The sequence below is a fragment of the Grus americana genome, unplaced genomic scaffold, assembly GCF_028858705.1.
Source record: "Grus americana isolate bGruAme1 unplaced genomic scaffold, bGruAme1.mat scaffold_424, whole genome shotgun sequence".
Lineage (NCBI taxonomy): Eukaryota > Metazoa > Chordata > Aves > Gruiformes > Gruidae > Grus > Grus americana.
Genome location: NW_026561685.1, coordinates 5,421 through 16,471, shown reverse-complemented (window position 1 = coordinate 16,471; position 11,051 = coordinate 5,421). Strand labels below are relative to the sequence as shown.

The following is an 11,051-nucleotide window of genomic DNA, read 5'->3' as shown; positions in this document are numbered from 1 at the left end:
GTCCCTCTTCCTGAGGTACGGCTCTGGCAGCGGCAGCAAATCGTGATGGGTTTTCCCAAAGAGGAGCACGAAAAGGAGCTCTGCAGGATGCCTAGCAGCATCCTCCTCGGGCGCATGTGTGCATGGGTCCCTAACAGGCATCCATCCCAGAGCAGACAAGCTGGCAGGGAGCTGCGGCTGCAGGTGGAGCCGCCTCCTGCTGCTCTTTCTCCGCCAGCACACTGAGAAAACAACCCAAGGGGACCAAGCAGAGCTTCGCTCCTGGTGGGAAGGGGAACGGCACCGGCTGTGCCGGCTGGGGAACGGCGGGGAGAGGCAGGGGCTCCTCTGCACCCCGCTGCGCCCCACGGCGGTGGTGTCTGCTCCTCTCGTGAGGATGGAGTACCACCACCGGTAGGACCCAGAAGCTGTGCTTCAGTGCTAGCTCAGAAACAGAGAGGTCGCTCCAGCATCCAGGCTAGGTGGAAACTACCATCCAAAAGGCAGACGGGTCGTTGATTGTCTTAGCATTGGGGGGGGGGGGGGGTGTAGTAAGCAAGGAGAGTCCACCTTGGGCGACTGCTCTGTGCTGCTTCAGAGAGGTAAACACCGAGGGCTCCCAACTTCAACCACTCCCCGTCTGACAGCGAGCCGTTTGGCAGCTCACAGAGCCGTAACGTCCTCTAAAGTCAGTTCTAGCCTCCTTTTTTGCCTTGTGCTCCCCACTGTGGCGACGTTCACTAGCCAGACTCAGAGCTGTGGAGGCTCTGTGTTTTTTTCAGTGCCCAGGCAAGGCAATGTCTGTACAGGGGACAGAAAGGGGGAGGGAGGACTGCAAGGGTCTGGCGAGCAAAGAAGGGGACCTCCTTGACGGCACCAGGAGAAAGGGGAGACAGTAAGCTGGCCCATTGGTGTTTACAAAGAACAGGGCTTGGACTCATCTGGCAATGCCCGCACCCCTGCAAACCCACAGCTCGTGTCTCCGAATGGTTTGGCTTACAAGGGACCTTAAAGATCGTGTCCACAGGGGACTGATGAGCTCAGAAATTTGGCACATCCCAAGGCCACGACAAGGTGACTGGGTCCCTTCCCAGAGCTGAGCAAGGGCTTCCCTGTGACACAGCTGTGCCAGAGGCTCCGTGTTGTGTGTTGGTGTCAGTTGCTCAGGGCAACCCTTCAGTTGCCCCGTGGGTCACCCACAGACCTGCACAGCCCTCGGGTCGCTGCAGGACGGGCTCTGCTGGGAGCTGGGAAGGGTCAGACTTGCTGCTTGGGAGGTCCCTGACCAAGGTAAGGACGTCGACCCTCTCCCAGGGTTTTCTCCCGGGCGCACAGAGATCCTCCTCAACAGCTGACGCCAGTCGCACCTAGTGACAGTTCAGCCGACACGGCCCGGGGCTCCGCTGCTGGGAATCCCCCCGCATCTCAGCTGCGTGAGGCCATTGACCTCTTCCTCCAGAGTTTTCCTTCTAAATCAAAACTCTGCCATGCAGAAAAAAAAATCTTCTGCAGGTTTTGTGGGGAGGGGGTCGTGCCACCTTGTTCTCAGGGTGACAGAGGGAAACGCTGCCCTTGACGGGGAAGGGAACTAAGGAGGCAAGGGCATGCGGGGACAGCCTTGGCGTTCAGGAGAGACTCTTAAAGGCATACGATGGCCAGCTCTCGGTGAACACTTCCTCACTGTGGAAGGCGTGAGGAGGATTCACGGTGAGCAGCGCCCACCCAGCCTGGAGTCAGTCCTCTCACTGTGCTGCCTTGTCTTCAAAAATTCCAGACCTGGCTGGTCTTCCAAAATTACACCCAGAACAAAAAGATTCAGGGATATTAGGGACAGTAACACCAAGGTTACTAAGGACTGCACGGGAGCAGGCTGGGGCTGCTAGCATCCTTCCTGAGGCAGATGTTATGAGCGTGGAAGATATTACCCCCCATTCCACCTCTCGGTGAAGGAAACACCTCCTCTGTCGGTCTACAGGATGGGTTTATGTAACGTCGAGTGAGAAGTGGGTCTGGGTTTTTGCAGCTTCCACAGACATTGGGAAGCACGGCTCATTTCTGGGATGAGTGGGGCATATTCCGCTCACTCAGCCTGCAGGTCACCAGTGTTGGTGAACCTGCACCACAGTCTCTACCTCTGAAAGGGACAGGTATCTCTCAGAAGACAGAAATGCCTGTCCTCAAAGACTCGGGTCATTCATCAAAATCGGCATGAAACTCAATGGCCTCTCCTCTACCAGAGAGTCTCGCTGTCTATTTCTGAGCCTTTCTCTGAAATCATCTGCTTGCAGTAGGACGTATACGACTGTGGTGGGTTGACCCTGGCTGGGGGCCAGGTGCCCACCAGAGCCGCTCTATCACTCCCCTCCTTCACTAGGCAGGGGAGAAGAGGTATAACAAAAAGCTTGTGGGTCGAGAGAAGGACAGGCAGACATCACTCACTAACTACCATCACGAGCAAAACAGACTGAACTGAGAGAGGAAATTCATCTCATTTATTACTAAGCAAAACAGAGTAGAGCAATGAGAAATCAAACCACATCTTAAAACACCTCCCCCCACCCCTCCCATCGTCCCGGGCTCAACTTCACTCCCGGCTCCCACCTCCGCCCCCCCACCCCCCCAGCGGCACAGGGGACGGGGAATGGGGGTTACGGTCAGTTCATCACACGGTGTTTCTGCCGCTTCTTTGTCCTCAGGGGGAGGGCTCCTCTCATCGTACCCCTGCTCCAGCATGGAGTCCCTCTCACGGGAGACAGTCCTTCACAAACTTCTCCAACGTCAGTCTCTCCCACGGGGTGCAGACCTTCAGGAGCAGACTGCTCCGGCGTGGGGTCCCCACGGGGTCACAAGTCCTGCCAGCAAACCTGCTCTGGTGTGGGCTCCTCTCTCCACGGGTCCACAGGTCCTGCCAGGAGCTTGCTCCAGCGTGGGCTTCCCACGGGCCACAGCCTCCTTCAGCTGCCTCCACCTGCTCCGGCGTGGGGTCCTCCACGGGCTGCAGGTGGAATCTCTACACCCCCTCATCCTCCCTCCATGGGCTGCAGGGGGACAGCCTGCTTCACCATGGTCTTCACCATGGGCTGCAGGGGGATCTCTGCTCCGGCGCCTGGAGCTCCTCCTCCCCCTCCTTCTGCGCTGACCTGGGTGTCTGCAGAGTTTCTTGCATCTTCTCACTCCTCTCTCTGGCTGCAAAAGCTCTCTCTAGCTGGTTTTTCCCTTCTTAACTATGTTATCACAGAGGCGCTGATTGGCTTGGCCTTGGCCAGGGGCGGGTCCATCTTGGAGCCGGCTGGCATTAGCTCTGTCAGACACAGGGGGAGCTTCCAGCAGCTTCTCACAGAAGCCACCCCTGCAGCCCCCCCCCCACTACCAAAACCTTGCCATGCAAACCCAACACAACGACTTACAAGTACTTCTCATTGCTAAGGAAGGTGTTTCACACATACTTGTTAAAGATAACCTCTCTTCTCATCTCTTCTCTTCTCTTCTCTTCTCTTCTCTTCTTTTCTCCTCTCTCCATGCAGCCTGAGCAAAAGAGGTGGCCATGTTTGCCCACAGCATGGATAACAGCAGCGGTCCTTTTCTTCTCCCAACTTTACTGCTCCTGCTGCAGAACAAGAGCGACCCCGAAACCTCCAACCCTCCAGCTGGCTACGAGATGACAGAGTCAGCCATAGGGCCCAGCTCAAGCAGGAACCACACTGTCTTGCAGTATGACCTGAGGCCGGGGGAAATTGCAGTAGCCAGCATGGTTTTGGGAGCGTTGTGGCTGGTTTCCATCTTTGGAAACTCCCTCGTTTGCTTAGTGATCCGCAGGAGCAGGAGGACACAATCCACCACCAACTATTTTGTCGTCTCCATGGCTTGCGCAGACCTTCTCAGCAGCGTCGCAAGCGTGCCCTTCGTGCTGCTCCAGTTTACCTATGGCAGGTGGCCGCTGGGGAACGTGATGTGCAAGCTGGTAAGGTACATACAGTACCTCACCCCTGGCGTCCAGATGTACGTGCTCCTCTCCATATGCGTGGATCGGTTCTACACTATCGTCTACCCCCTGAGCTTCAAAGTGTCCCGAGAGAAAGCCAAGAAAATGATTCTGGCCTCTTGGCTCTTTGAGGCTGCATTGGCATCACCGGCTTTCTTTTTCTATGGCTCCGACAGCAACGACCACTGCAACTTCTTTCTCCCCACTTCTTGGGAAGGAGCTGCCTACAGTATCATCCACCTCTTGGTGGTCTTGCTGATCCCATCCATCGCCATTATGCTCTTCTACCAGAGGGTCATCAAGCACATTTGGAGATTTGGCACCGATGGCATGACTGTCAGGAGGACGATGAATATTGTCCCAAGAACCAAGGTGAACACCATCAAGATGTTCCTGATGTTAAACTCGGTGTTTCTCCTGTCCTGGCTCCCTTTTTACGTGGTCCAGCTGTGGCACCCGCAGGAAACAGACTACAGAACAAGCTCCTTGGTTTTCCTGGCCATCACCTGGATCTCGTTCAGTTCTTCAGCCTCAAAGCCAACCATCTACTCCATCTACAATGCCAACTTCAGAAGAGGGGTGGAAGAGATTTGTTGCATGTCCGCCATGAAATGCTACAGAAACAACGCGTACACCATCACCACCAGTTCCAGGATAGCCAAGAAAAATCATGTTGGGATCGCGGAAGTTCCAGCTCCGGCCAAAACGGTCACCAAAGACTCCGTCTATGAGGCTTTTAACAGAGAAGCAAAGGAAAAAAAGCTTGCGTGGCCTATTCAGTCCAATCCCCCAAATGCACCTGTCTAGTTGGCTTCATTGCTTTGAAAATTTCCTACGTTCCCCCACAAGAAGGAGCTTTCTCTCGGTGTTGAACCAATGTATAGTTACAGGTTTTTAATGCAACTTTTAGGGAAGAAAAACAGATGTTTTATTTTATTAAATGCGTTGGTTTTGATGTGTCCAGTCCTTTTCCTTTCGGTTACGTTCCACTCTGTGGAACCACTCTGCCTGAATCACGAGCGTAACTTTGTTCCAAAACAGAAAAGCCCTTACACTATGAGTACGTAGGGAAAAAGGGAAAGGGCAACCACTGCTGTTTACAATGACCGCACGTTGGCCAGCATGCATAAGTGTCTAAATCCACCCAAAGCCATCTAGACTTCCTTTCGTTACAGCCCTGTGAATACTGTTGCCCTGGGGTTTTCCTGCTCGCTCAGACCCCAGGGGGAAGATGTCCGTACGTGGGCAATGCAGGCATAACTCTGAGCCCACGGACATGAGCGGTACAATTCCCACTGCCCCGGGGGGGTCAGCATCAGGCCAGCGCTGAACGCCTGTGCATCTCGGGCGCTGTGCCTCTCCAGAGGTCTCGTGGCCCAAACTGCCTGAGAAAAGTCCTCCCCTTGGTCTTGCCCTCCGGGACTTATGGCGAGCTGCTTCTACAGCCAGCCTGGTGCACCCACCCAGACGCCAGGGGTGGTGGGCACCGCCTGGGAGAAGCCTTGCTGATCAAAAGGGCTCACGGCTCTACCAGGCACACCGGGACTCCTCTCCTGTCCGATTTAGTGTATCCCCTGGCCTGAGTCCCTCTTCCTGAGGTACGGCTCTGGCAGCGGCAGCAAATCGTGGTGGGTTTTCCCAAAGAGGAGCACGAAAAGGAGCTCTGCAGGATGCCTAGCAGCATCCTCCTCGGGCGCATGTGTGCATGGGTCCCTAACAGGCATCCATCCCAGAGCAGACAAGCTGGCAGGGAGCTGCGGCTGCAGGTGGAGCCGCCTCCTGCTGCTCTTTCTCCGCCAGCACACTGAGAAAACAACCCAAGGGGACCAAGCAGAGCTTCGCTCCTGGTGGGAAGGGGAACGGCACCGGCTGTGCCGGCCGGGGAACAGCGGGGAGAGGCAGGGGCTCCTCTGCACCCCGCTGCGCCCCACGGCGGTGGTGTCTGCTCCTCTCGTGAGGATGGAGTACCACCACCGGTAGGACCCAGAAGCTGTGCTTCAGTGCTAGCTCAGAAACAGAGAGGTCGCTCCAGCATCCAGGCTAGGTGGAAACTACCATCCAAAAGGCAGACGGGTCGTTGATTGTCTTAGCATTGGGGGGGGGGGGGGTGTAGTAAGCAAGGAGAGTCCACCTTGGGCGACTGCTCTGTGCTGCTTCAGAGAGGTAAACACCGAGGGCTCCCAACTTCAACCACTCCCCGTCTGACAGCGAGCCGTTTGGCAGCTCACAGAGCCGTAACGTCCTCTAAAGTCAGTTCTAGCCTCCTTTTTTGCCTTGTGCTCCCCACTGTGGCGACGTTCACTAGCCAGACTCAGAGCTGTGGAGGCTCTGTGTTTTTTTCAGTGCCCAGGCAAGGCAATGTCTGTACAGGGGACAGAAAGGGGGAGGGAGGACTGCAAGGGTCTGGCGAGCAAAGAAGGGGACCTCCTTGACGGCACCAGGAGAAAGGGGAGACAGTAAGCTGGCCCATTGGTGTTTACAAAGAACAGGGCTTGGACTCATCTGGCAATGCCCGCACCCCTGCAAACCCACAGCTCGTGTCTCCGAATGGTTTGGCTTACAAGGGACCTTAAAGATCGTGTCCACAGGGGACTGATGAGCTCAGAAATTTGGCACATCCCAAGGCCACGACAAGGTGACTGGGTCCCTTCCCAGAGCTGAGCAAGGGCTTCCCCGTGACACAGCTGTGCCAGAGGCTCCGTGTTGTGTGTTGGTGTCAGTTGCTCAGGGCAACCCTTCAGTTGCCCCGTGGGTCACCCACAGACCTGCACAGCCCTCGGGTCGCTGCAGGACGGGCTCTGCTGGGAGCTGGGAAGGGTCAGACTTGCTGCTTGGGAGGTCCCTGACCAAGGTAAGGACGTCGACCCTCTCCCAGGGTTTTCTCCCGGGCGCACAGAGATCCTCCTCAACAGCTGACGCCAGTCGCACCTAGTGACAGTTCAGCCGACACGGCCCGGGGCTCCGCTGCTGGGAATCCCCCCGCATCTCAGCTGCGTGAGGCCATTGACCTCTTCCTCCAGAGTTTTCCTTCTAAATCAAAACTCTGCCATGCAGAAAAAAAAAATCTTCTGCAGGTTTTGTGGGGAGGGGGTCGTGCCACCTTGTTCTCAGGGTGACAGAGGGAAACGCTGCCCTTGACGGGGAAGGGAACTAAGGAGGCAAGGGCATGCGGGGACAGCCTTGGCGTTCAGGAGAGACTCTTAAAGGCATACGATGGCCAGCTCTCGGTGAACACTTCCTCACTGTGGAAGGCGTGAGGAGGATTCACGGTGAGCAGCGCCCACCCAGCCTGGAGTCAGTCCTCTCGCTGTGCTGCCTTGTCTTCAAAAATTCCAGACCTGGCTGGTCTTCCAAAATTACGCCCAGAACAAAAAGATTCAGGGATATTAGGGACAGTAACACCAAGGTTACTAAGGACTGCACGGGAGCAGGCTGGGGCTGCTAGCATCCTTCCTGAGGCAGATGTTATGAGCGTGGAAGATATTACCCCCCATTCCACCTCTCGGTGAAGGAAACACCTCCTCTGTCGGTCTACAGGATGGGTTTATGTAACGTCGAGTGAGAAGTGGGTCTGGGTTTTTGCAGCTTCCACAGACATTGGGAAGCACGGCTCATTTCTGGGATGAGTGGGGCATATTCCGCTCACTCAGCCTGCAGGTCACCAGTGTTGGTGAACCTGCACCACAGTCTCTACCTCTGAAAGGGACAGGTATCTCTCAGAAGACAGAAATGCCTGTCCTCAAAGACTCGGGTCATTCATCAAAATCGGCATGAAACTCAATGGCCTCTCCTCTACCAGAGAGTCTCGCTGTCTATTTCTGAGCCTTTCTCTGAAATCATCTGCTTGCAGTAGGACGTATACGACTGTGGTGGGTTGACCCTGGCTGGGGGCCAGGTGCCCACCAGAGCCGCTCTATCACTCCCCTCCTTCACTAGGCAGGGGAGAAGAGGTATAACAAAAAGCTTGTGGGTCGAGAGAAGGACAGGCAGACATCACTCACTAACTACCATCACGAGCAAAACAGACTGAACTGAGAGAGGAAATTCATCTCATTTATTACTAAGCAAAACAGAGTAGAGCAATGAGAAATCAAACCAAATCTTAAAACACCTCCCCCCACCCCTCCCATCTTCCCGGGCTCAACTTCACTCCCGGCTCCAACCTCCGCCCCCCCACCCCCCCAGCAGCACAGGGGGACGGGGAATGGGGGTTACGGTCAGTTCATCACACGGTGTTTCTGCCGCTTCTTTGTCCTCAGGGGGAGGGCTCCTCTCATCGTACCCCTGCTCCAGCATGGAGTCCCTCTCACGGGAGACAGTCCTTCACAAACTTCTCCAATGTCAGTCTCTCCCACGGGGTGCAGACCTTCAGGAGCAGACTGCTCCGGCGTGGGGTCCCCACGGGGTCACAAGTCCTGCCAGCAAACCTGCTCTGGTGTGGGCTCCTCTCTCCACGGGTCCACAGGTCCTGCCAGGAGCTTGCTCCAGCGTGGGCTTCCCACGGGCCACAGCCTCCTTCAGCTGCCTCCACCTGCTCCGGCGTGGGGTCCTCCACGGGCTGCAGGTGGAATCTCTACACCCCCTCATCCTCCCTCCATGGGCTGCAGGGGGACAGCCTGCTTCACCATGGTCTTCACCATGGGCTGCAGGGGGATCTCTGCTCCGGCGCCTGGAGCTCCTCCTCCCCCTCCTTCTGCGCTGACCTGGGTGTCTGCAGAGTTTCTTGCATCTTCTCACTCCTCTCTCTGGCTGCAAAAGCTCTCTCTAACTGGTTTTTCCCTTCTTAACTATGTTATCACAGAGGCGCTGATTGGCTTGGCCTTGGCCAGGGGCGGGTCCATCTTGGAGCCGGCTGGCATTAGCTCTGTCAGACACAGGGGGAGCTTCCAGCAGCTTCTCACAGAAGCCACCCCTGCAGCCCCCCCCCACTACCAAAACCTTGCCATGCAAACCCAACACAACGACTTACAAGTACTTCTCATTGCTAAGGAAGGTGTTTCACACATACTTGTTAAAGATAACCTCTCTTCTCTTCTCTTCTTTTCTCCTCTCTCCATGCAGCCTGAGCAAAAGAGGTGGCCATGTTTGCCCACAGCATGGATAACAGCAGCGGTCCTTTTCTTCTCCCAACTTTACTGCTCCTGCTGCAGAACAAGAGCGACCCCGAAACCTCCAACCCTCCAGCTGGCTACGAGATGACAGAGTCAGCCATAGGGCCCAGCTCAAGCAGGAACCACACTGTCTTGCAGTATGACCTGAGGCCGGGGGAAATTGCAGTAGCCAGCATGGTTTTGGGAGCGTTGTGGCTGGTTTCCATCTTTGGAAACTCCCTCGTTTGCTTAGTGATCCGCAGGAGCAGGAGGATACAATCCACCACCAACTATTTTGTTGTCTCCGTGGCTTGCGCAGACCTTCTCAGCAGCGTCGCAAGCGTGCCCTTCGTGCTGCTCCAGTTTACCTATGGCAGGTGGCCGCTGGGGAACGTGATGTGCAAGCTGGTAAGGTACATACAGTACCTCACCCCTGGAGTCCAGATGTACGTGCTCCTCTCCATATGCGTGGATCGGTTCTACGCTATCGTCTACCCCCTGAGCTTCAAAGTGTCCCGAGAGAAAGCCAAGAAAATGATTCTGGCCTCTTGGCTCTTTGAGGCTGCATTGGCATCACCGGCTTTCTTTTTCTATGGCTCCGACAGCGACGACCACTGCAACTTCTTTCTCCCCACTTCTTGGGAAGGAGCTGCCTACAGTATCATCCACCTCTTGGTGGTCTTGCTGATCCCATCCATCGCCATTATGCTCTTCTACCAGAGGGTCATCAAGCACATTTGGAGATTTGGCACCGATGGCATGACTGTCAGGAGGACGATGAATATTGTCCCAAGAACCAAGGTGAACACCATCAAGATGTTCCTGATGTTAAACTCGGTGTTTCTCCTGTCCTGGCTCCCTTTTTACGTGGTCCAGCTGTGGCACCCGCAGGAAACAGACTACAGAACAAGCTCCTTGGTTTTCCTGGCCATCACCTGGATCTCGTTCAGTTCTTCAGCCTCAAAGCCAACCATCTACTCCATCTACAATGCCAACTTCAGAAGAGGGGTGGAAGAGATTTGTTGCATGTCCGCCATGAAATGCTACAGAAACAACGCGTACACCATCACCACCAGTTCCAGGATAGCCAAGAAAAATCATGTTGGGATCGCGGAAGTTCCAGCTCCGGCCAAAACGGTCACCAAAGACTCCGTCTATGAGGCTTTTAACAGAGAAGCAAAGGAAAAAAAGCTTGCGTGGCCTATTCAGTCCAATCCCCCAAATGCACCTGTCTAGTTGGCTTCATTGCTTTGAAAATTTCCTACGTTCCCCCACAAGAAGGAGCTTTCTCTCGGTGTTGAACCAATGTATAGTTACAGGGTTTTAATGCAACTTTTAGGGAAGAAAAACAGATGTTTTATTTTATTAAATGCGTTGGTTTTGATGTGTCCAGTCCTTTTCCTTTCGGTTACGTTCCACTCTGTGGAACCACTCTGCCTGAATCACGAGCGTAACTTTGTTCCAAAACAGAAAAGCCCTTACACTATGAGTACGTAGGGAAAAAGGGAAAGGGCAACCACTGCTGTTTACAATGACCGCACGTTGGCCAGCATGCATAAGTGTCTAAATCCACCCAAAGCCATCTAGACTTCCTTTCGTTACAGCCCTGTGAATACTGTTGCCCTGGGGTTTTCCTGCTCGCTCAGACCCCAGGGGGAAGATGTCCGTACGTGGGCAATGCAGGCATAACTCTGAGCCCACGGACATGAGCGGTACAATTCCCACTGCCCCGGGGGGTCAGCATCAGGCCAGCGCTGAACGCCTGTGCATCTCGGGCGCTGTGCCTCTCCAGAGGTCTCGTGGCCCAAACTGCCTGAGAAAAGTCCTCCCCTTGGTCTTGCCCTCCGGGACTTATGGCGAGCTGCTTCTACAGCCAGCCTGGTGCACCCACCCAGACGCCAGGGGTGGTGGGCACCGCCTGGGAGAAGCCTTGCTGATCCAAAGGGCTCACGGCTCTACCAGGCACACCGGGACTCCTCTCCTGTCCGATTTAGTGTATC

General features: G+C 55.2%; 2 protein-coding genes across 2 annotated transcripts; both read left to right on the top strand.

The window, feature by feature from the left end:
- The first annotated feature begins 3,523 nt into the window (after positions 1–3,523).
- Positions 3,524–4,768, top strand: LOC129200704 (probable G-protein coupled receptor 19). The gene has a single exon (XM_054811981.1). It carries the CDS (start codon positions 3,524–3,526, stop codon positions 4,766–4,768), a length of 1,245 nt encoding a protein of 414 aa, XP_054667956.1.
- A 4,274-nt stretch (positions 4,769–9,042) lies between these two features.
- LOC129200702 (probable G-protein coupled receptor 19) lies at positions 9,043–10,287 on the top strand. The gene has a single exon (XM_054811980.1). The coding sequence runs from the start codon at positions 9,043–9,045 to the stop codon at positions 10,285–10,287; it is 1,245 nt and encodes a 414-aa protein (XP_054667955.1).
- Positions 10,288–11,051: the final 764 nt, after the last annotated feature.